Source organism: Eulemur rufifrons, chromosome 29 (assembly GCF_041146395.1).
Source record: "Eulemur rufifrons isolate Redbay chromosome 29, OSU_ERuf_1, whole genome shotgun sequence".
Lineage (NCBI taxonomy): Eukaryota > Metazoa > Chordata > Mammalia > Primates > Lemuridae > Eulemur > Eulemur rufifrons.
The window spans coordinates 48,470,796-48,497,677 of NC_091011.1; the positions used below are offsets into that span (position 1 = coordinate 48,470,796).

Genomic DNA, 26,882 nt, shown 5'->3' on the forward strand with positions numbered 1-26,882 from the left:
ATTAAAACAAAAGAATTCACAGGTAGATGCTAACATTTTCCTCCTTTTATCCAAATCCTATGCACTCTTCAAGGGCCCAATTTAAGTTTTTACTTCTTCACGAAGGCTAGCCTTTTCAGTTCAAATTAATCTTTCGTCTCCTCTAACTTATTGTCCATATCATACATTCTAGAACTTGATTATTATTATTTTTTTGAGGCAGAGTCTTGCACACCACAGTGCAGTGGTGTGATCATTGCTCACCGCAGCCTCAAACTCTTGGGCTCAAGTGATTCTCCTGCCTCAGCTTCCCAAGTAGCTGCGACTACAAGTGCATGCCACCATACCTAGCTTATTTATTTTATTTATTTTAGAGATGGGGTCTTGCTGTGTTGCCCAGGCTGGTCTCGAACTCCTGGCCTCAAGTGATTCTCCTGCCTCAGCCTCCCAAAGTGCTGGGATTACAGGTATGAGCCACCACGCCTGGCCATGGAACTTGATAATTATGTTACGATGTTATTTAAACATCTGAGATGGTATGTGTTCTTTCTTCAAATATATGTGATTTTTAATAGTAGAAACTGTCAGTTTTCTTTTCCACTGATTATAAAACTTAGCATTCTCCGCATGTATTCATTGAATTAGAATTAAATGAATAAATGGGTTTACCCTTAGGATTTTGAAGCTGGTTTACCAATTCATGGAATTTATCTTGAGCATCTGGCAAGTCCATTTTATTAACTGCCAGGAGGGCAGGTTTTGTCTGAAGTTCTTCTTTGTACAACTCCAACTCCTTTAAATCAAAAGAGAAAAACCAAATAATTTTATAAAACTCTCTGTATAAATTACCTACCTGGTAATATCTTTCTGTACTTTAATGGCCTGGGTAATCTAAAGCCCACTCACATCACTGAAATGCAATAAATCCCAATAAGCACAAAACAAAGGAAATTCAGAAAATGCTTTTTTTTAGGTCATGTGCTAGCATATTTTAGCTTATACAACATCCTAGAGACACATGATCTTGTGTCCAGAGCCAAATATAGGTATCTGAACTTCACACAGATAAAATTCAGAAGTCAATAATAAAAATTTAATGTTATACTTATAGTGTTTGTGGAAAAAGTAAATGTACTGAGGAGTAAATCTTTGTGACCTTGGATTAGGCAATAGTTTCTTAGATATAACACCAAAAGCACAAGCAAAAAAACAGACAATGGTACTTAATCAAAATAAAAAATTTGGGGTTGTTTTGCTATTGAGTTGTTTTGGTCCCTTAAATATTTTAGATATTAACCCTTTATCAGATGTATGATCTACAAATACTTTCTCCCATTCCATAGGGTGTCTCTTCACTCTGTTGATTGTTCCTTTTTGTGTGCAAAAGCTTTTTAGTTTGATGCAATCCCATTTGTTTACTTTCACTTTTGTTACCTATGCTTTTGGGGTTATGTCTAAAAAATCACTGCCCAGACTAACATCAAGAAGCTTTTTCCCTATGTTTTCTTCCAATAGTTTTATAGTTTCAAGTCTTATGTGTAAGGTTTTAATCTATTTTGAGTTGAATTTGTATACAAGACGGGATAAGGGTCAAATTTCATTCTTTTACACACAGATATCCAGTTTTCCCAACCATTTTTTGAAGAAACTGTCCTTGCAGTATTATGTCTACTTACCAACTTCGTCAAAGATTAGTTGGTTGTAAACGCATGGATTTATTTGTGAGCTCTGTATTTTGTTCCATTGGTCTATGTGCCTGTTTTTATGCCAGTACCATGCTGTTTTGATTACTAGAGCTTTGCAGAAAGTCTCAAAACCAGGTAGTATGAAGCTTCCAGCTTTGTACATTTTGCTCAAGACTGCTTTAGCTATTCAAGCTCTTCTGTGGTTTGAAATGAATTTTAGAAATAGAAAAATGTACTGTAAAAACGTTTTATGATACGTTTTTCTATTTCTGTGAAAAATGTCATTGGAATTTTGATAGGGACTATGCTGAATCTGTACATTGCTTTGGGTAGTATGAACTCAATTAAAAACAGGGCAAGAAGATAAGACATACAAATGGCCAACAGGTATAAGAAAAAATGCTCAACATCATTAGTCATCAGGGAAATGCAAATTAAAACCACAATAAAATATCACCTCACACCTATTAGAATGGCTACTATGAAAAAGAAAAAGAGATAACAAGTGCTAGAGAGGATATGGAGAAAAAGGAATCCTTGAACACTGTTCTTGGAAATGTAATTAAGAGAACCATTATGGAAAATAGTATGAAGGTTTCCTCAAAATATTAATAATAGAACTATCATATGATCCAGCAATCCCACTTCTGGGTGTAAATCCAGAGGAAATGAAATCAGTGTGTCAAAGAGATATCTGTACTCCCATGTTCACTGCAGCATTTATTCACAACAGGCCAAGATGTAGAATCAATCTAAGAGTTCGTCAATGGATGAATGCATACAGAAAATGTGATATTTATACACCCATACTTATGCACAATGGAATACTATTAAGCCTTTACAAAAAGGAAGATCTTGTCATTTATGATAACATGGATGGACCTGGAGGACAATAAGCTAAGTGAAATGAGCCAGGCACAGAAAAACAAATACTGTGTGATCTCACTTTTATGTGGAATCTAAAAAAGTTGAACCCACAGAAGCAAAGAGCAGAATGGTGGTTGCCAGGGGCTTGAAAGAGAGTGATGGTAGAGTGTTGGTCAAGGGAAACAAAGTTTTGGTTAGACAGGATGAATAAGTTCTTGAGATCTATGGTATAGCATCATGACTCTAATTAATAACAACATATTATATATTTGAAACTTGCTAAGAGAATAGTTATCTTAAATATTCTCATCACAAAAAAATAAGTTATGTGATGGATGTTAATTAGTTTGATTTAATTGTTTCACAATATATACATGTACCAAAACATTAGTTGTACACTTTAAACATATATAATTTTTATCTGTTCATAAAAATTGAAAAACTTTTATACCTTAATAAAACTGAGGAAATAAACAAATAAAAGTTTTGTGCCTCAAAGGATACCATAAAGAAAGTGAAAAGACAATGCACAGGAGAGAAAATATTTTCAAATCATGTATCTGGTAAGCGACTTATATCCAAAAATACAAAAAACTCTTACAACTCAACACTAAAAAGAGAAATAACACAATTAAAAAATGGGCAAAGAATCTGAACAGACATTTCTCCAAAGGCCTACAAATGGCTAACAAGCAAATGAAAAGATGCTCAATATCATTAATTATAAGAGAAATGCAAATAAAAACCATAATGAAATATTACTGCACTCCCTCTAGAATGGGTAAAATAAAAACAACAGAGGAGTGTTGGCATTCATGTGGAAAACCTGGAACCCTTATACATTGCTGGTAGGATTGTAATATGGTACAATGGTACAGCCAATTTGGAACAGTTGGCAGCACCTCAAAATATTAAACACAGAGTTACCAAATGATCTAGCAATTCCACTCCCAGGTATGTATCCAAGACAAAGGAAAACATATGTCTGCACAAAAACCTATATGTAAATGTTCACAGCAGTGTTACTTATTAAAGAAAAAATGTGACAAATGAAACAGGATCTACAAAGTCCTGGAAGTCAGCAACATCATGCTGTATAAAGGAAAAATCACATAGCTGAAATTCAGCATATAAGGGAAGGGGCTGAGGGAAGGGATACTAACCAAGGGCCAGACTTGCCAGACCTAATACACCATGTCCAGGTTAGACCTAACAGCAATGGGGACCATCAAAATGTTTTACACAGGGAACAAATATTAGCTTGGTTCTTTTACAAAGATCACTCCAGCTGCCATATAAAAAATGAACTAGAGAAAAGCAAGAATGGAAGCAGAGAAGACCAGACAGGACCAGATTCAGCATTACAGTGAGAAGGGCTGATGATTATAACAGTGTAGAGGGAGACAAGTGGATGGATTTCAGGGAGATTTAGGATATAAAACTGACAGAGCTTAATGTAGGTGGTGAGAAAAACAATCAAAACCACCACCTAGGTTTCTGGCTTATATACTCAATAAAGTTCTGGGAGTGGCTCAGGTAAAAAACAAAACAAAACAAAAAACAATTAGTTTTATACATATTGAGTGGCTAAGAGGACATCCAATCAAACATGTCCAATAGGCATCTGGTCTAATCACATATAATAACATATACCAAACCAAAGACCAACCGAAAGATCTGGGTATCAGATACCGATATGGCAGCCATTGGGATATTACTTGTAACTGAAGCAACAGGAATGGGTAAGATTGCACAACAGGGTTAGGATAGGACTCTGAATAATGTTACTTAAAGGATGAGCAGAAAAGAACCTAAGAAGTAGACTGAGAAATAGTCTAAGAAGTAGAAATAAAACCAGGAGATATGGTTCATTAAGCTACGACTGAGAATGTTTTAAGAAGAAGAAATAGACAACATGTCAAAGTTGAAGCAAGATAAAGTCCGAGAAGTAAATATTAATAATAGGTAATTGGAAGCCCAAGGAGGGTTTTATCCATTGCGATAGTTTGAACAGCAAGTGAAAATAGAAGAACTGGAGACAGCAAGTTTAAATAATTCTTTAACTGATAATCAAAGCTTTAAAAACTAAGAAGGCATATTTATTCTAAATATGCCATTCCATATAGTCCCTTATGCCTACATATTAGATCAGATACAAAACACAGTACAACAGAAAACCTACTTTTGTAAGGAGTACTATGGTTTCAAAAGCAGTTCTGTATTTAGTTTGGGAAGAAAGCTGAAATCCACAAATATCAACCTAAAAAAGAAGGAAAGAGATAGTCTTTCATGTAAGAAGAACAGCTACACATTTTTATGTTTTGAAATATTTTACTCTCTCAAATTAAAAATAATTTCTCAATTTATACTGGTAACTTAGCAATTCGAAATAAATAACAGAAATTGAGGTGTCATGGTAACTATAATTATTCTGGTAAAATAACAGTCACTAATAAAATGAAAAACTAGTATAGACAAGAAAGTTTATACCAATTATAGACAAATCTCACCTATAATTATTCTAGCACCATCAATGAAGTATGAAAGAGACACTATGTAATATAGTAGTATATTAGAAATATTAAGGAATTTAGTCTTGACAAGTATGGCCAAACTTATATCTGATACAGTAAACAATACCATTTCCATCCCCATATCATAACAGACTTAGCAGAGTAACATAAGCTACTACACTATCTTTAAATCTTATTAAAAATTTCTAAGAAAACTCAATTCATTGATTTTCACATTCACTTGAACATCACATGTATAATGACTTACAACAAAAAGAAGTTGTCTAGTTCTTTCTATATGCTTCAGGAATTTGTGGCCCATTCCTTTGTTCATATGTGCTCCTTCTATTAAACCTGGAAGATCAGCTACTGATATCTAACACAAAGTTAAATGGTTTGATGAAAAAGAAAAATATATGAACACCTCACATTCAGTTACAAACAAAAATTTCCATATTTCAAATATAAACAGTTCCTAATTTATGATTACCAATGCATCTTTGAAAAGCCAAGATACCTTTATAGCAAAAATAGAGTACTAAAATCCTTTGTCATCAGATATTAAAGTCCCATTTTTACGAATAATCTAGGAATTTAGGGATGAATTTAACATTTACTAATCATATAAACTTATAATTTCATAAATTGTATTGTTCAATATGAACTTTTCATAGAATTTCAACTTTCACGATCTGAATTTGTATAAGTTTACAAGGATATTAATTCAGCAGACATTTACTAAGTATAGCTCTATAGTTTTAAATTCAATTTGTAATTGTTTATTTGGCTCCATTGTTCCTTTTTTGTTCACATGATACCAGCAGGATTATCAACCATTCGTACAAAGTGAAAAATACTTTCCTTTTGTAGATGACAAGAATTAATACCAATCATTTTAACTTGTGCTTTTCAAACCTCACTGTGCATCAGAATCACCTAGGAAACATTTAGAAACTACAGATGCCCAGGCCCTATTCCAGAGGTTTGGTGTCAAATCTCTGGGCCCAGTCATCATTTATCATTGTTGTTCTTGAACCACACAGACAAATTCTGAGGTGTAGTAAGGGCTGAGAAGTAATGCTCTACACCCACTGCCCAGTAAAGAATTCAGTCTTAAAGGAAGTGGTACCTACATGACAAAACAGTGTGCACAACAGAGATTCTGAAATGTCCTTCAGAGGTTCTCTACTGAATTCCCGTAACAATTAACATTAATTCTTATTACAAACAATGATTTATAAACAATGTTTTCCTTTCCTCTATTGTTCCTTATATATTATCTTGTATGTACACTATTCAATCTTACATATAATTTTTTATTTTTTACTGTTATATTACTATTATAAATAAATTTTTACGCTTTTTGAATTATGTCATAGAATTATATGAACCTACACTGACATCATTATATCCCAAAGCGCACACTTTACATTAGGGTTCATTCTTGATGTTGTACATTCTATGGGGATTTTTTTCCCCCAAAATATTAAGGGGGTACAAATGTTTTAGGTTACATGGATCACTTTTGTAATGCTTGAGTCCCAGCTAAAGGTGTGCCCGTTGCCCAAATAGTGTTCATAGTACCCGTTGGGTAGGTTTTTGTCCCTCCCTTCCTCTCGCCTCCCCTCCGATTGATTTCCACTGAGTTTTACTTCCCTCTATGCACATGTGTGCTCACTAGTTAATTCCAATTTAATAGTGCGTAACATCATAACAGGATGGTTTCACTGCCCTAAAATTCTCTGTGCTCTGCTTATTCACCTCTCCTTCCTCACTAACCCTGGCAACCACTGATCTTTTTGCTATCTCCATGGCTTTGCTTTTTCCAGAAGATCATATGGTTAGAATCATACAGTATGTAGCCTTTTCAGATTGGCTTCTTTCACTCAGTAATATGCATGTAAGGTTCTTCAATGCCTTTTCATGACTTGATAGCCCAGTTATCTTTAGAGTTGAATAATATTCCACTGTCTAAACGTACCACAGCATATTTATCCATTCACCTAGTGAAGTTATTTCCAAGTTTTGGTAATTATAAATAAAGGTGTCATAAGCATCCATATTGAGGCTTTTGTGTGGACATAACTTTTCAACTCATCTAGGAAATATTTAGGAGCACAACTACTAGATTGTATATATTTTAAAAAATTTTTTATTCAGTTTTTATTCTAATTATTAATATACAGAAGATTTATAGTTCTTATCAAAGAAAAGTAAATTTAAATAGCTAGATGAGACCAAAATCCCACTATAACTTTTTTTTTTTTTCAAAAAAAGAAAGTTGGGCCAGGCGTGGTGACTCACACCGGTAATCCTAGCACTCTGAGAGGCCGAGGCGGGTGGATTGTTTGAGCTCAGGAGTTCAAGACCAGCCTGAGCAAGAGTGAGACCCTGTCTCTACTAAAAATAGAAAGAAATTATCTGGCCAACTAAAATATATATATAGAAAAAATTAGCCAGGCATGGTGGCGCATGCCTGTAGTCCCAGCTACTCGGGAGGCTGAGGCAGTAGGATTGTTTAAGCCCAGGAGTTTGAGGTTGCTGTGAGCTAGGCTGATGCCACAGCACTCACTCTAGCCCGGGCAACAAAACAAGACTCTGTCTCAAAAAAAAAAAAAAAAAAAAAAAAGAGAGAAAGTTGGAATAAAATCATTTCCATGAACTTTAGAAAGTGATTTTAGGAAACGAAGATCAATAATCCAATATGGTAATAAAAGAAGGACTTGCAATGAGAAGAAACAGATTAAGGAGATAAATAAACTAGAACTAATCTTTGGAAGAAGAAATTAAATTCTTACACAATATTTTACTATGACAGTGCTCAGAATTATTTTGGCCAGTTTCATTAATCATAAACAAAATCTTATTACCATTTCCCCCCCAATATCATAGAAACAGGCAAATATAAAGTCCAAGTACCAAAAGCAAGTACATTCACTTGTAATCAAATGTTTTAATTCAAAAATACCCACCTGTTTGAAATCATTGTACATAATCTTTCCAAGTTCAGGCTTCAATGTTGTAACTAAAAGGAAAAACAACAATAAATTAAGGCTCGAATAAAGGCTGGTACTCTCAAAATTGTTTTAGCATTACGCATAGAATGAACAAGATTTCTTTTCTATTAACAGTTTAATTCAGATTTTGTTCTACCTTGTTGAAATGGAAGCTATGATTACCTTTGCTATTTATTTTTATTAATTAGTCAGTCTCAATTTTTCTCTACTGTACTGTAAGGTGCATGGTAAGAAAGTTTTGGGAAGTGAGGCTCAGAATTTAGGTTTCTATTACTGGGTTTGTAGATGAAATTTTTTTAGTCCTTTCTCATTAAGTTATTCTTAAGCCTCACCAATCCTACAGTAGCCTCTTTCCTATGATTTTTTGCTTTTCTTCCTCTTTCCTTCTCAAGTCCCGTGTATTACAACAAATATTGGCTGTGCAATTTACAGCAATTAGTCCAAAGTTAACTCTACTTCATCAGAGTCTAATTTTAGAATGGCTTAATTTCATTTTCCAGGTTAATGTCATTCTGTGTCTTTTTGTTTAATGATGGCAGAGATCCCATCATATTCACTCATTACTCTTACCCTAAGTTTCTATTATATCTCATCTAGTTACTGCAATAACTAACTGATTTCTGCAGATCCTTTTATGCCCCACACCAATCCATTTTTTATATTATAGGCAGATCTCTTTAAAAGCAAATCTAATAATTTTATCCCTTGCTTAAAGTCTTCAAACTGCCTTTAAGACAGAAAGATCAAATACAGCCCACATGGTCTATGTGATATGGTCTCTACCTACATCTCTAGTCTCATCTCAATTCCTCTTTCTCTTATTTCATATCTCCAGACACACAAATCTACGCCCTGCCACCACTAAGCCTTTGTGTACATGCTAATTCCTCTGATTAAAAGAGCCTTCACCTCCCTCTCTTTCACTAATTAACTCATAATTATTCTTCATATCTCAGTCTAAGCATCACACCTCCTCAAGGAAATTTAAAGCAGTCACCTACACTCTTTTTTAGAACCCTTTTATATTCCCTTTATTTATTAGTGATATATATGCTTTCCCCTGCTAGTCTGTAAGCTCTATGAAAATCAGAACTGTTTCTGCTTACCAGTCTTTGTAACCCCACAACATAATGTGGTTCCTAGAAATAAATATTTTCTAAATGAATGAAAGTATTCTCTCAGCCTTCCTAGTATTTATCATAATACTTGATAAAGAGTAGGTAGCTCATAAAATCCTAACTAAACCAAATAAATGATTATGCAACAGAGAAATAAATTAAATGTAATAAAGGAAGTGTCTAACAAGGACAAGAAACTTTGCTGAGGGGTTCAGAGGTTTCAAAGATTAATGGAAAATGCATGTATTTTATCTGCCAGAAGTTTTTAAACTAAGGCGATCCTCAGAGTTGTCATTTTATTCATACTCAAAAAAAATATTAGTCTTTAAAAAGTTTACCTCCATACATTAAAACATACCATCAAGTTATACTTACATGCATAATCTGCAATTGCAGGTTTCGCATGAGAAACTCGACTTAGCAAAGAGGATTTTCCAGCATTTGGGAATCTGAAATGAGAAAATAAAAATGCACATTACAGTAAATACGAATATTAATAATACTTGCTTATTTCTGAATTCCTAAGAATTTAAGTAGACTTCTCTCAAGTAACTAGGACTATAGGGACATGCCATCTTGCCCACCTAGATAATTTTTTAAAAACTTTTTTTGTAGAGTTGGGGTCTTGCTATATTGCCCAGGCTGGTCTCAAACTCCTGTCCTCAAGTGATTCTCTCGTCTTGGCCTCCCAAAGTGCTGTGATCACAGGCATGAGCCAGCTCACTTGGTCAATTTTTCTTTTTTGAAAGAATTATTTATAGTTGGTTGGCCTGCTTTCTAAACCAAATAATATAAGGTGAACACCTTTCAATGGTAAAGTATAATTTATTTGACTAATTTCCTACTGATAGACATTTAGGTTGCCTCCAATTTTTCACTATTATAACTAACACTGCAAAAAACATGTATACAGTTAGAAAGACATATACTGTTAATAGTCATCTCTGAGTGGTATAATTAATAGACAACTATTTTTTCTTTCTGCAAATAAGCATGTATTATTTAACTTTTTCCTAAAAACTTTAAACAATGCAGTGACTATCCTTAAACCTCTGTATACACCTTTGATCTCTTTCTTGGGATAAATTTCTAGATAAGCAAATCATGAAGTAAAACATATGCTCATATTAAAGGCTTTTGATTTCATTGCTAAATTTCCCTCAGGAAAGTCCTGCTATGTATGAAAAGTAAGTACTAGGAATGAGGGTCATTTAAAGGATTCTTTCCTAAATCTCATTCACACATTTTCATTAAACTTATCCAACAAATATTTATCAAGCACTGACTTTGTATAAGGCAATATACTAAGCATCAGAAATACAGTAATGAGACAAATGTGATCCCTGTCTCCTTAAGGAGCTCTTCTTTCAAAAAATTCTGCCAAACTTTCATCTGGAATAATAATGTAACATTTTGCAAATATTAGTTTTGAATTCTATAAAAATCTATAAGCTCTATAAGGAGCTCTTTTAACAATTCTCCTCATAAAAAATCTTTCTGCAATGAATTTAAATGTAATTATGTGGTCGGGAGTGGTGGCTCACACCTGTAATCCTAGCACTCTGGGAGGCCGAGGCGGGCGGATTGTTTGAGCTCAGGAGTTCGAGACCAGCCTGAGCAAGAGCGAGACCCCATCTCTACTAAAAATAGAAAGAAATTATATGGACAGCTAAACATATATATAGAAAAAATTAGGCAGGCATGGTGGCTCATGCCTGTAGTCTCAGCTACTCGGGAGGCTGAGACAGGAGGATCGCTTGAGCCCAGGAGTTTGAGATTGCTGTGAGCTAGGCTGACGCCACGGCACTCTAGCCCAGGCAACAGAGACTCTGTCTAAAAAAAAAAGTAATTATGTGAGATTCTTAATGACTCATTTCTCCTGGAACATACATTATTTTCTCATATCCTGTTTCACCCAAGCTCTTGTAACTTTTGAAAAGCAAATTGTAATATTTTTCTCCAAGATTACTACTAGCTGGATTTGCTTATTTCCAATATCCTCATTTTTTCATAATAATTATTAAGCACATAAAAAAGCAAGCAACTATTTCCAAGAAGATCAAAGTATGAATAGAAAGACGATGCTAATGGCTGAAGAACAGATATTTGAGATTTTTCTTGAAAAGTACTTAATGAAAATTTTAGAGGCTGAAATCCAACCTATGCAAAGAACAGATCTGACAACAGTAGTACAAGTGTATTAGTTAAATGATAATTTTCTTCTACGGTTCAGTCCATTTCCAAAACCAGCTAAAAGGAATCTACTTATGCCAGTATTCGCAGTAGGAACTTTTCAAAAATAGCTGCCTAATTAAAAGCACTAGAATACATATGGTAAACACTCTGCTTAAGAATTTTTTGTCACTAGGCGGAGCCAGTTAGTTGGAACCCATTCTACTAAGTGAAGTATCCCAAGAATGGAAAAATAAGCACCACATGTACTCACCAGCAAATTGGTTTCCCCGATCATCACCTAAGTGCACATTTGGGAATAACACCAATTGGGTGTGGGACAGATGGGGGATGTGGGACAGATGTGGGGGGTGGGGGGAGGGGATGGGTGTATACCTACATAATGAGTGCGATGCGCACTGTCTGGGGAACGGACAGGCTTGAAGCTCTGACTGGGGGTGGGGATGCATGGGCAATATACATAACCTAAACTTTTGTATCCGTATAATAAGCTGAAATAAAAAAAAAAAAAAAAGAAGGAAGAAGAATTTTTTTAAGGTCGGGCGCAGTGGCTCACACCTGTAATCCTAACACTCTGGGAGGCCGAGGTGGGAGGATTGCTTGAGTTCAGGAGTTCAAGACCAGCCTGAGCAAGAGAGCAGGACCCTGTCTCTACTATAAATAGAAAGAAATTAGCCAAACAACTAAAAATAGAAAAAATTAGCTGGGCATGGTGGCACATGCCTATAGTCCCAGCTACCCGGGAGGCTGAGGCAGGAGGATCGCCTGAGCCCAGGAGTCTGAGGTTGCTGTGAGCTAGGCTGACGCCACGGCACTCTAGCCCAGGCAAGAGAGTGAGACTCTGTCTCAAAAAAAAAAAAAGAAAGAAAGAATTTTTAATTTTTTCTCCCATTCTCTTTCAATATGCTTAAGAATCTTGGTGCTTTTATTTCTGGTTGTAATTTCAGACCTACTTCTGAAGATCCTAGTAGTTCATGCAGTCATCAGTAAGTTTACAACACAAGGATGATGATGGTAGCAGCTGCAACTAATTGAGCACTCATAAATGCAAAGCATGTGTTCTACTGTATACGCATTATCTTACCCACCAACATTTTAAGGTAAGCACTATCTCCATTCACTATTACTAAAGATGAGAAAACAAAGGCTTAGAGAGGTTGTATAACTTATCCAAGACCAGCTAGCCAGCCTCCAGAGGATTGAATATCCTCATCCAAATAGTCTAACCCCAGTCCTCCACCCCTAACCCCACCTTTACTACTCAGCTCTGCTAGGCTCCTCATAGACTCTAAAGCTGTCTTTTTGGAAGCAGAAACACATTGTTCCACCAAATGAGACTGTGAATGGATGGACTCCCAGTCTTGTTCACAAAACCCTACTAAACCTACTATGTTTCTGAAGAATACAGAGGATCACAGAACTTATGCCTCATAACTCTCATAACTGTTTTATTGAAAAAATTATATGTGAATGGCAAGCTAGTTTCACATCTTTTCTTGTTACAATTTTAGCAGGAATGGGGCCTCTGTGAATTCTAAGCCAACAGTGGTAAGACTTAGTCGTTGGTGAGGCAAGGCAAGAGGTGAGAGATTCAGACTTAAGAGTCTGGTAGAGAAGCTGTGAAAGGCTGGGCATGGTGGCTCACATCTGTAATCCCAGCACTTTGTGGGGCCAAGGTGGAAAGATCACTTGAGCCCAAGAGTTCAAGACCAGCCTGGGAGACAACAAGACCCCAACTCTACAAAAAAAAAAAAAAAAATAGAAAAATTAGCTGGGCTTGGTGGCATTTCTCTGTAGTCCCAGTTACTCAGGTTGAGGAAAGAAGATTGCTTGAGCCCCGAAGTTTGAGGTTGTAATGAGCTATGATGATGTCATTGCACTCTAGCCTAGGCAACAGAGCAAGAAAAAAAAAAGCAGTGAGACGGCTGGAGAGGAAGATGAAAAGAGCTTTGAAAGAAGCTATGGAATGCAAGGAATAGAACCAGGAATTTGGGGGGCTAGGTGTGGTGGTTCATGCCTATAATCCTAGCACTTTGGGAGGCCAGGGCTGGAGGATCGCTTGAGATCAGAAGTTCAAGACCAGCCTCAGCAAGAGCGAGACCCTGCCTCTACTAAAAATAGAAATAAATTAGCCCAGCAACTAAAAATAGAGAAAATTAGACAGGCGTGGTGGTACACGTCTGTAGACCCACACTTGGGAAGCTAAGGCAGGAGGATTGCTTAAGCCTAGGAATTTGAGGTTGCTGTGAGCCAGGCTGATGTCACAGCACTCTGGCCCGGCAATAGAGCAAGACTTTGTCTCAAAAAAAAAAAAACAACAAAAAAAACAAAAACACCACCTAGGAATTTGGAATAGAACAGCAATAAGGCGGTTTTCCCTATCTTCTCCTTCCATCTGAATAACTATAATGCTTTAAGAGGGCTACAGAGAGGAAGGAGGAGAGAGAGAATGGAGAAATGTAAATTGAAGTTTTCCCTTCCTTTACTCACTATCTTGCTATCTATCCCCCTCCAGTGGGCAGCAGCACTGCAAACCCCACAGCTAAATAGCATTATTTAATGGAAAAACCAAGGCTGATCGAAGACGATAATCTTGTGAGGCCTGCAGTACTGAAATAGACAGATCCTAAGCAGAGGCATAAAGGGTACAGAAATAGTCATAGCAAGATTCAATTTGGTGTCCATTAGTGTGGAAGTGTGAGAATTGAGACTGCCTATACTAGTCTTTAACCACCTGATTACTGACACCTCAATGCCTCTATTAAGACTCATGAGAACATCTCAACCTTTTTTCCCTTCTATTTATTTCCTTCTATATATTTTTAAAAATATGGTTTGTTTGAATTCCTAATTTTATTTCTTAATATCTGGTAACATTCTTTAACCTCCTTTTAACATTGCATTTGACTGATTTTTCTTCTTTATTCATTCTCTAACATTCCCATTGACCTATTCAATTGCTCTGATCTTCCTTTTACCAATGAATTTTAATGATGAAACTCTATGCTGACAATTTGAAAATAACTGTATTTAGCGTCATATTGCCAAAGTACATACACAATGCACAAATTCCATAAACTACAAATAATTCTGGCCCCAAATTACCATGTACATTTATTTTCTATTCATAGACAGTCTCTTTGAAAGTATAATAGTAAAAATATGAATGATACTTACCCTACTAGGCCTACATCAGCTATAAGTTTTAGATCAAGGTGAATTATTCGTCTCTGGCCTTTCAATGGTAAGAAATTTGTAAGTAATTTACCACCAAGACCTCCTTCAGCTACCAAAACTCTATCACCTTCTTTATTGAGTTCTCCTTAAAAAGAGGGAGAAAAATACAGCAAAGATCAATAAGTAGAATAAGTAGCATGATATTTTCTTTCAGAAATACATGCCAGGAAGTTCCAATTTACAAATCCAGAGGGCTAAACAAAAGAATTAAATTTCTATCATAAGGTCTGACCCTAGGAAAACAATTAAAAGCAGTTGAAAAGAGACTAGTTACACGTTTTAAAACAAAGCACTCGGCCAGGCAAGGTGGCTCATGCCTGTAATCCTAGCACTCTGAAAGGCCGAGGTGGGAGAATTGCTTGAGGTCAGGAGTTCAAGACCAGCCTGAGCAAGAGCAAGACCCTGTCTCTACTAAAAAATTACAAAGAAATTAGATGGACAACTAAAAATACATAGGAAAAAAATTAGCCGGGCATGGTGGCGTGTGCCTGTAGTCCCAGCCACCCGGGAGGCTGAGACAGGAGGATCCCTTGAGCCCAGGAGTTTGAGGTTGCTGTGAGCTAGGCTGGAGACATGGCACTCTAGCCCGGGCAACAGAGTGAGACTCTGCCTCTAAAGAAACAAAACGAAGCACTCTTATATCTTTAAAATAATCTTAAATCAAGAAGTCAATTTTGAACAACTTTCGCGTTTAAAATACTCTATTATAAATTAGTTGCTGAAACTGTTAAAATTTAAAAAAAATTATTCTTAAACTCAAGAGAGGGAAAAGGTGGCACAAAACGGCCAAATAGAAACCTCCAAAGATTGTCCCTCTGCACAAACACCAAATTCAACAACTATCCACACAAAGAAGCACCTTCAGAAGAACCAAAAATCAGGTAAGTGATCACAGTACCTGATATTAACATTATCAAGGAAAGAGGCACTGAAGAGAGCAGAAAAGACAGCCTCCCACTGCTTACGCCACCCCTCCCCCATTCCTGGCAGTGCCATGATAGCACACAGTGGAGAGAGAATCTATGTGACCAGCAGAGGGAGACTGAAGTGATTCTGGGACTTTGCATTGGAACTCAGGGACACCCTGTCACGGGAGAACACAGCACAGGGCAGAATTCTGCAGGCACCCATGGAGGGAGCATTTAGACCAGCCTGGCCAAGGGAAATCCTCCACCCCAAAACGCTATGTCTGGCTAGCCCCACCACCGGCTGACATAAAGCAGCATGGGACGTGGAATAAATCTGTAAAGCAGTCAGGCTTTACAAAGGATGCAGTCCTTGGGCAATTCCTGCAGCTGTGCTGGCTCAGAGCTAGTGCACTTGGGGTGCACTCCCCAGTGATACAACAGCAGGGATGGCCAAGCCAGTACCTGTGTCACCCCTCCCCCGACTCCAGGCAGTGCAGCTCAGGGTGTCTTCTTTCACTTGGGGAAAGGAAAGGGAAGAGTTCAGAGGACTTTGTTCTGCAACTTGTGTGCTAGCTCAGCTGCAGAAGTACCAAGCAGATTCCCGAAGCCCGAGTCCAGGCCTTAGTTCCTGGAGAGCATTTCAAGACCCACTGGGCCAGAAGGTAACATGTTCTACAGAAGGGAAGGATCCAGTCCTGACAGGATTCACCACCTGCTAACTAAAGAGCCCCTTTAGTACTGAATAAACATCAGAAGTAGCCAGGCAGCAGTCACTATGAGCTTTGGGTGACTCAGTTGGCTTCAGGAGTGACCTGCGGTGACCATGAGAGAGTACTCACATCATTCCTCCCCACAACTCCAGCAGCCCAGCAGAGAGAGTGAGGAAAGAGAGTGAGAGACTTTGTCTAGCATTCCAGGGAATTCTCCCATATCTTATCCATGTCCACCAAGGTGGTACCACGAGGAGTCTGCAAGAGTCACAAAATTACTGGGCTTGGGGCACCCCCAGTGCTATTATGGCTGCAGTGAACAAAGACTTAGATCATAAGACTCAATTCCCTTTGAATATGTAGAAAGCCTTCTTAAGAAGGATGGGTTCAAACAAGCCCAGATTACAAAGATTAAAATAAATACCTAACTTTTCAATTCCCAGACATCAATGAACATCCACAAGCATCAAGAATATCCAGGAAAACATGACCTCAACAAATGAACTAAATAAGGTACGACCAGTGACCAATCCCAGAATAATGGAGATAGGTGACCTTTCAGACAAAGAATTCAAAAGAGTTGTCCTAAAGAAGCTCAGTGAACTTCAAAACAACACAGAGAAGGAATTCAGAAGCCTATCAGAGAAATTTAACATAGAAATTAAAATAATAATAAAAAATCAAGCAGAAGTTCTAGAGCTGAAAAATACAACTGACAAACTGAGAAACGCATCAGAGTCTCTCAACAGCAGAACTGATCAAGCAGAAGAAAGAATTAGTGAGTCTGAAGACAGGCTATTTGAAAATACACATTCAGAAGATAAAAAAGGAAAAAAGAATAAAAAAGAATGAAGCATACCTACAAGAGCTAGAAAATAACCTCGAAAAGGCAAATCTAAGAGTTATGGCCTTAAAGAGGAGACAGAGAGAGACTGTGGTAGAAAGTCTATTCAAAGAAATAATAACAGAGTTTTCCAAATCTACAAAAAGATACCAATATTAAGGTACAAGAAGGTACCTTGGTCACAGAACACCAATTAGATTTAACTCAAGCAAGACTACCTCAAGGCATTTAATAACCAAGCTCCCTAAGGTCATGGATAAAGAAAATGGCCTAAGGGAAACAAGAAAAAAGAAAAAAAGAAAAAAAAAAAAACATATAAAGGAGCTCTAATAGCTCTGGCAGAAGACTTCCCAGGGGAAACCTTACAGGCCAGGAGAGAGTGGCATGACATATTCAAAGTGCTGAAGGAAAAAAACCGTAACCCTAGAATATTATATCCTTCAAAAATATCCTTCAAACTTGATATAGAAATACTTTCCCAGACAAACAAAAGCTGAGGGATTTCACCTACACCAGACCTGTCCTACAAGAAATGCTAAAAGGAGTTCTTCAGTATGAAAGAAAAGGACATTAACAAACAGTAAAAAAATCATCTGAAGTTATATAACTCATTGGTAACAGTAAGCACACAAATACAGAATACTCTATTGCTGGTAACTGTGGTACATAAACTATATCTTGAATAAGAAGACTAGAAGAAGACAAACCTATCAAAAATAAATCAAACAAATTATTGAGAGATAGATAGTATAAAACTATATAAATGAAAACAAACTGTTAAAGCGAGGAGGGATGGAATTAAAGTGTAGAGTTTGTTAGATTTCTCTTTGCTTGTTTATTTGTAAGCAGAGTTAATTGTCATGTTTAAAATAATTGGTTATAAGATGTTTTTGCAAGCCTCATGGTAACCTTAAATCAAAAGACCTATAACAGATACACAAAAAATAAAAAGCAAGAAATTAAAATAAACTATCAGAGTAAATCACTTTTAACAAAGAAGATAAGAAGGAAGTAAAGAAAGAGAGGACCACACAACAACCAGCAATCAAATAACAACATGGCAGTAGTGAGTCCTCACCTATCAATAATAACATTGAATGTGAACGGACTAAACTCTCTAATCAAAAGACATACAGTGGCTGAATTGATTAAAAAAAAAAAAAAAAGGAATCCAAGACCAAACTATATATTGTCTACAAGAAACCCATTCTACCTATAAAGACACACACAGACTGAAAATAAAAGGATGGAAAAGATATTCTACACAAACATAAACCAAAAAAGAGCAGAAATAGCTATACTTCTATCAGATAAAATAGATTTCAAAACAAAACTGTAAAAAGAGACAAAGAAGGTCATTATATAATGATAAAGGGGTCAATTCAGCAAGAGGATATAACAATTCTAAATACATATGCAGCCAATACTGGAGCACTCAGATATATATATGAAGATATATAACTACAATAATCACTGGAGACCTCAACACTCCATTTTCAGCACTAGACAGATTATCCAGACAGAAAATCAACAATGAAATATTGGACTTAATCTGTACAAAACAGACTTCATAGATATGAAACAGAATGTTTCATCCAACAGCTGCAGAATATATGTTCTTCTTCTCAGCTCATGGATCATTCTCAAAGATAGACCATATGTTAGGCCACAAAACAAGTCTTAAAAATCTCAAAACAATTAAAATCATACCAAGTATCTTCTCTGACCATGATGGGATAAAACTAGAAATCAATAAATAACAAGAGGAACACTGGAAACTATACAAACACATGGAAATTAAAAAATATGCTCCTAAATGACCAGTGGCTCAACAAAGAGGTTAAGAAGGAAATTAAAAAATTTCTCAAAACAAATGAAAATGAAAACAGAACACACCAAAACCTATGTGATACAGAAAAAGCAGTAATATGAGGAAAGTTTATAGCTATAAATGCCTACATAGAAAAAGCAGAAAAGCTTCAAATAACCTAATGATACCTCTCAAAGAACTAGAAAAACAAGAACAAGGCAAGCCCAAAATTAGTAGAAGAAATAAATCAATACAAGAAATAAATGAAATTAAAAACAAAGCAAAAAAAAAAAAAATCAGTGAAATGAAAAATTGGTTTTTTGAAAAGATGAACAAAATTGACACACTTTTAGCCAGACTAAGAAAAAAAGAGTGAAGACCCAAAGAAATAAAATCAGAGTTGAAAAAACCTAGAAGAAATGGATTAATTCCTAGACACACACAATCTGCTAAGATTAAACAAGGAAGAAATCCAAAGCCTGAATAAACCAATAACAAGTAACAAGACAGAAGCAGTAATATTAATAAAATGTCTCCTATCAAAGAAAAGTGCAGGATCCAATGGCTTCACTGCTGAATTCTACCAAGTATTCAAAGAAGTAATACCAATCCTACTTAAACTATTCCAAAAAATCAAGGAGGGAATACCTGCAAACTCGTTCTATGAGGCCTGTATCACCCTGACATCCAAAGACACAACAAAAAAAGAAAACTACAGGCCAATATCCATGAAGAACATAGATATAAAAATTTTCAACAAAAGATTAGCAAACCAAATCCAACATTTTAAAGATTATTCATTATGATCAAGTGGGATTCATCCCAGGGATGCAAGGATGAATCATATGCAAATCAATCAATGTGATATATCTTATCAACAGAACGAAGGAGGAAAACCATATGATCATTTCACTTGATGCTGAAAAAGCATTCAATAAAACTCAACATCCCTTCATGATAAACTCTCAACAAACTGGGTGCAGAAGGAGAACCTACCTCAACAAAATAAAAGCCATACAGAACATACCCACAGCTAGTATCATACTGAATAAGGAAAAACTGAATGCCTTTCCTCTAAGATCTGGAACAAGACAAGGATGCCCACTTTTACCACTGTTATTCAACATAGTACTCGAAGTTCTAGCTAGAGCAATGAGATAAGAGAAAGAAATAAAAGGCATACAAATTGGAAAGGAAGATGTCAGATTATCTTGTTTATAGACAATATGATCTTTTATCTAAAGAAACCTAAAGATTCCACAAAAAAAACTATTAGAACTCATAAACAAATTCAGTAAATCTGCAGGATACAAAATCAAAATGTCAAAATCAGTAGCATTTCTATATGTCAACAGTAAACAATGTGAAAAAGAAACCAAGAAACTAATCCCATTTACAATAGCTGTGAATAAAATTAAATGCCTAGGAATAAATTTAATCAAAGAAGTGAAGGATCTCCATAATGAAAATTATAAAACATTGAGGAAAGAAACTGAAGAGGACACAAAAGAATGGAAAGATATTCCATGCTCATAGATTAGAAGAATCAATATTGTTAAAATGTCCATACTACCCAAAGCAATCTACAGATTCAATGCAATCCCTATCAGAGTACCAATGATATTCTTCACAGAAATAGAAAAAATAATCCTAAAATTTATATGGAGCCACAAAGCACCTGGAATAGCCAAAGCCATCCTAAACAAAAAGAACAAAACTGGAAGAATCACATTACCTGACTTCAAATTATACTACAGAGCTGTAGTAACCAAAACAGCATGGTATTGGCATAAAAACAGACACATAGACCACTGGAACAGAATAGAGAATCCAGAAATAAATCCACACAGGTATAGTAAACGTATCTTTGACAAAGGTACCACGAACAGTGGGGAAAGGACAGTCTCTTGAATAAATGGTGCTGGGAAAATTGGATGTCCATATGGAGAAGAATGAAACTAGATCCTTACCTCTCACCATTTACAAAAATCAAATCAAAATGGATTAAAGATTTAAATCTAAGACCTGAAACTAAGAAACTACTGAAGGCTGGGCAGGGTGGCTCACGCCTGTAATCCCAGCACTCTGGGAGGCTGAGGGAGTGGGGGGATCCCTTGAGGTCAGGAGTTCGAGACCAGCCCAAGCAAAATTGAGACCCCCTTGTCTCTACTAAAAATAGAAAAATTAGCTGGGTGTAGTGGCACATGCCTGTAGTCCCAGCTACTCAGGAGGCTGAGACAGGAGGATTGCTTGAGCCCAGGAGTTTGATGTTGCTGTGAGCTAGGCTGATGCCACAGCACTCTAGCCTGCACAACAGACTGAGACTCTGTCTCAAAATAAACAAACAAAAAAACCTACTAAATGAAAACATTGGGGAAATGCTTCAGGACATTGGTCTGAGCAAGGATTTCTTGAATAATACCCCCAAAGCACAGGCAACCAAAGCAAAATTGGACAAATGGGATCACATCAAGCTAAAAGGTTTCTGCACAGCAAAGGAAACAATCAACAAAGTGAAGAGATAACTCACAGACCTGGAGAAAATATTTACAAACTACGCATCTGACAAGGGATTAATAACTAGAATATATAAGGAGCTCCAACAACTTGATAGGAGAAAATCAAATAATCCAATTTAAAAATGGGCAAAAGATCCGAACAGACATTCCTCAAAGGAAGACATACTAATGGCCAACAGGTATATGAAAAAAATGCTCAATATCATTAGTCATCAGAGAAATACAAAACAAAGCTACAATGAGATCCCAGTTAAAATGTCTTTTATCATAAAGGCCATAACGAATGCTGGAGAGGATGTGGAGAAAGGGGAATCCTCATACACTGTTAGTGAGAATGTAAATTAGTGCAACCACTAGGGAGAACAGTATAGAGGTTTCTCAAAAAACTAAAAATAGAACTATCATATGACCCAGCAATCCCACTGCTAGGTATGTATCCAAAAGAGGGGAATTCAGTATATCAGAAAGATATTTGCACTCCCATGTTTATTGAAGCACTATTCACAATAGCCAAGATTTGGAATCAACCTAAGTGTCCATCAGTGGACGAATGTATAAAGCCATTGTGGTACATAAACACAATGGAAATTTACATAACCATAAAAAAAAAAATGAAATCCTGCCATTTGCAACAACATGGATGGAACTGGAGAATATTATGTTAAGTGAAATAAGCCAAGCACAAAAAGACAAATCTCGTATGTTCTCACTCATATGTGGGAACTAAATATTAAAAACAATTGATCTCATGGAGACAGTAGAATGATGGTTATTAGAGGCTGGGAAGTGCAGTAGGGAGGGAGGAATAAAGTGGGATTGATTAATGGGTGCAAAAATATAGTTTGATACCACACCAAAGTGACTATAATCAACAATAAGTGAGGGTATACTTTAAAATAACTGAAAGAGTGGAATGTTCCTAACATAAAGAAATGATAAAGCCCTAAGGTGATGGATACCCCAATTACCCCGATTTGATTAATTCATATTGTATGCCTGTATCAAAACATCACATGTACCCTATAAATATATACAACTATTACGTAGCCATAATTTAAAATTTTTTTTTAAAACTCAAGATATTCCCACAAATCCTCAATTTTAGAAAATGTGCCCATTTTTACAATCTTAGAAGATAGAGTACACTCACCTATAATTTTACCATTTTCATCAGTTACTGAAATACCTACAGGTGCACAGATTTCACAGTCTTTTCCTTTGGAGCCTTTCAGTGCACTAACCCTACCAAAAAAAAAGCCAAATGAAAATAAGGAAAACCTCTAAATTAAAGGGTTTATACTTCAAGCAAATATAATGGTTTATAAAGGAGAGTAGCAATCAATTCTTCTAGCCAATGCAGATATTAAATGGTCAAATACAGTATTAAAGAAAAACTAAAATGTTCCCTATTTATTTGCATTTTAGACTATTGTATTCCATTAAAATGGTATCAGGTAATGATTTAAGTAACCAAATTAACCAGCAAAAATCATTTTAACCAATAATGAACTAAGATATTGCACCCCTGACCATTGCTATAATACAAATCAGCTATTAATAGAAAAAAATTGAAACCCACTGAATAACAAAGCTTTTGAAAAATTCACCTCAAATGAAAGCACCTAAATTGTAAGAGACTAATTTGGCTACTCTCAAACTGCTCATGAGAGAATAAATTGGTATAAACTTGTAACTTAGTAATTCCATATCCAGGAATTTATCAAGAAAATAATTGAACCACCAGGTAAAATAATATCTACAAAAGAATGATGCATTGTGCCTATAAGAGCAAAAAATATCAACAATAACCTAAATAGACAAATGATAAACTTTCATTTTCAATACTATAATATTATAGTTATTCTGAATAATTTTCTGACATGGAAAAAAAAAGTTAAACAAAAAGAGGTGGTTGTAAAATATTGTGCTCTCATTTTTGTATCCCAAAATTGTATATGCATATACATAACTACATTTGTGTACAGACACAGAAAAGTCTTAGAAAAGTCAAGAAAAGGTTAATCTCTGAGTGGAATAGTATAGGAAACTGACTTTTAATGGTGGTGGGGTGGAGTAGTATGGTTCAGATTTGAGAAAGGTTTCCTAAAGGTTGTCAAAGATAATCTTAAAAGAAAATGCTGGAAATTCACATTATGTTCTATTTCTACATAGGAAATGCAAAGAGAATACAGATAGACAATGGGAGAAGAAATGGATAAAAAGTTTAAGAACTCCAAAATATTCCTTAGGACCAGCCTTTTATGAATTGAGATATTTTAGACTTTTGCTCAGTTACAAATACAAGAAATAATTTACTTCAGATACCAATTTAGTTTTTATCTTCTAACTTTTTTTACAGGAGGGTTTGATTTTATAAAATTAAAGTCACTCAGTAAGTACTTACCGACTGTTTGCTCCTCCTTCAGCCACAAAGCGTTTCTGAGGATATTTGTCTTTAAGTTGTTTTAAAGTCATTTTTTTATGGGCTACAACCCAGATGTCACCACCTTTTCCACCTTCTCCACCTAAGCGAGGATAACCCATTCCACCACTTCCTCCTTTAGTGAAGAGTCTTAGGTTATCAATGAAATTTCCATACTTAAATAAAAGAGAGAGAAACATTTATATACCAAATGTGCTTATCAACTTAGAACTCCTTTCTAGTTCTTAGTTCCACTAAAACTTCTTTTAAAAAAATCAGTAATGGCTTTCTGTATGCCAATTCTAGCACCTTTTCTTAGCTCACCTCCAGGATGACCTCCCTTTATCATTTGATTATGTCTCTTAAGACTTTTTTTTTCAATTATCAATTATTATCCCATCTATCCTCATGGTCTCTGACCTTGGCACTCATTTCATTCCAGACTTTCTCTCCTGGGTGAGTATAAATAACTATTGCATAGGAAAGATATTTCCTAAGTCCAATATGTTGAACATCTCCACCAGGATGTATGTAGCTTTTAGTAGTTTAAAGCAACTGAGAACACGATCTGTATTTAATTTATATTTGAAACTCCTCTAATATTTAACTTGTTCTTAAATATCAGATGAACGAATAATAGTCACCTCACAAACAAATGTCAATGTAACAAAACCAAACTTTTCCCCAGGCAAAAATTTGTTCCTCCAGTGTTCTCTCAAATAATGGAAGCATGGTTCATCTATTCACTGAGACTGCACAAATGAAAATCTTTCATACTATACATGCGTCTTTTTCTGAAGCCCTGCTAACCCTATCTCCTCTTTCCAGTACCATTGCCCTAGTAGCTAGACCAATAAATGATCTTTCAGTATCTAGGCATTCTTTCCCTAATGCATCCTCCATCTTGTTGCCCAAGCTATTTTTCTGAAATGGATCTGATCTCTAATCATGTTTCTTCCCTATTCAAAAACCACCCATGGTTTTGTTTGCTTTTTACTGTTTACGAAATAAAGTCTAAAATTCCTAGTACTCTGTATATTCAAAGACTTTAATCTACACTTCCAGTATCATTTTCATTTGTTCAACCCTTCCCATCTCTTCTTCCTCTTTGCTCTGTACTACATAATGGACTGCCATGTCTATATGCCACCCTGCTCACACTTTTCCTCTACTTAAAACTGTCACATGTCCTTTTCTATCATAAACTAACCTGAATGCCATATTTTCTTACGTCTTTCTTCATTCCTCTAATCAACTCTTACCCTGATTTTGCTGGCTCTCTCAGCAATTTTATTATACCTCTATTATTACCTTTTTTGAAATCTTATAATGTATTTAGTGTTTACCTTTTCCTTCCCTAAATCAAAAACTTTGTTTAGGTATAGAACTTGTGTATTAACCTCCCATCCCAGGCTATCAAAATATCTTAGCATAATTTCCTAAATTCATAATCTTCACAACTTTAGTCACATTATAAGTATCAAAACATCTATTTAAGGATGGTCCCAGTGCAGTGGTGGTTACAACTAATTGATCACAACCAGTTAGAGTCCTTTGTTCCTTCTTCAGTCTCACTGCTTCCCTTAACTGGCCTTAAAAAAATAAAAAATTAAAATAAAAAAAAAGTTTGTTTCGAAAAAAATTGAAATATTGACCATTCTGATACACTCTAGAGGAAGGTTTTTAAAGTTCTATTCAATATGTGAAACATTTTTAGTGCTCTAGATTTACCAGATTCAGAGGTTTAGCAGCCTCACTTAAAGGAAATATTTCAATCTGGTCCTTAGTAGTAAGGTAATGGCCAAAATATAATGCCGGCAGGTTTTCAAAAAACATTACTAGTTGAGGTCCATATAAAGTGTGTTTTTTTTAATTCGAAGCAGTTGTAAATTTTTACAACAGCCATTCTAAGACGGCCAGTACACACAAACAAACCTAAATTTTCTGCAAGAAGGCATGTCAATTACACATTCTCTTTTCGTGATAAAGTCTTCTTTAGAAAGAATTTTTTTTTTCTTTTGAGACAGAGTCTCGCTCTGTTGCCCTGAATGGAGTGACGTGGCGTCAGCCTAGCTCACAGCTACCTCAAACTTCTGGGCTCAAGGGATCCTCCTGCCTCAGCCTCCCTAGTAGCTGCGACTAAAGGTATGTGCCACCACGCCCGGCTAATTCTTTCTGTTTTTAGTAGAGACGGGGTCTCGTTCTTGTTCAGGCGGGTCTGAAACTGCTGACCTCTAGCTGTCCTCCCGCCTCGGCCTCCCAGAGTGCTGAGATTACATAGGCGTGAGCCACTGCGCCAGGCCTAGAAAGATCTTAACATTGCACTCGAGAAAAAATATGGAAGAGCAGGCTATGGATATTATTTAAAAGAAGAAAAAAACACTACAATATTTGAGTCACGGCAGGCAGGTATCCCAATTCCTCATGCCACGTGCACACAATTCCCCTAAAGAACCTCAAACCCTGCCCCTAAACGATCGCCCTAATCACGCCAGGCAGACACCCCCTTGTCACCCTTTATTGGCAAAGCCTGACTCCTGGAGGGGCAGAGAGGACTATGGTAAAACCAAGCAGGAAAAAAAGCCTGTGGAAAGAAAACTGGGGAGGGAGAAGAGCGAGGGAGAACCAGAGCCCTCAGCTGGGGCGAAGGGAACCAGGCAGAGAAGCACCAGACACGGACCTTTCTGAACAACACGCAACCGCAATGCACCATGACTGCGACCGGCCACGATTCCCGCGGAAGCTGCACGAACTGAAGTACAGCGCAACCTTTTTACGTCACCGCCGGCCGTCGGCGCGATTTTTCATTGGCAGGCGCCTGAGGCCTGGCGCATGCGTTGTGTCGTGCGCTGCCGCGGCGGCGCTCAGGAGCTATGGGACGCTAAATGCGGGTGCGGCGTAGGAAGGTGGCCTGTCTTTGGGGGTAAAGCAGAATAAAACGCTGAGATAAAATCGAGAAGCAGTGCGGTAAGGGACAGTAGGGTGCACAGTGTCTCAGGAATGAACATTTCCGATGGAATGGACTTGGAGACTCAGCTACTTTGGAGCAATATTTATGCT

General features: G+C 36.4%; 1 protein-coding gene across 2 annotated transcripts in view; it reads right to left on the reverse strand.

Moving 5' to 3' along the window:
- Window positions 1-26,553, reverse strand: part of GTPBP10 (GTP binding protein 10) — a 28,728-nt gene extending 2,175 nt beyond the window's left edge. The window contains exons 1-9 of one of the 2 annotated variants that reach the window (XM_069461937.1): window positions 26,503-26,553; window positions 23,805-23,998; window positions 22,551-22,642; window positions 14,550-14,694; window positions 9,555-9,628; window positions 8,017-8,069; window positions 5,313-5,420; window positions 4,714-4,791; window positions 649-772 (exon numbers count right to left, since the gene is read on the reverse strand). In XM_069461937.1, coding sequence (XP_069318038.1) covers window positions 649-772; window positions 4,714-4,791; window positions 5,313-5,420; window positions 8,017-8,069; window positions 9,555-9,628; window positions 14,550-14,694; window positions 22,551-22,642; window positions 23,805-23,998; window positions 26,503-26,535 — 901 coding nt within the window. In that variant the 5' untranslated portion in view covers window positions 26,536-26,553. The remainder of the gene's footprint in view (window positions 1-648; window positions 773-4,713; window positions 4,792-5,312; window positions 5,421-8,016; window positions 8,070-9,554; window positions 9,629-14,549; window positions 14,695-22,550; window positions 22,643-23,804; window positions 23,999-26,502) is intronic. The other variant, XM_069461938.1, reaches the window with a different exon arrangement.
- Between the last annotated feature and the right edge of the window lie 329 nt (window positions 26,554-26,882).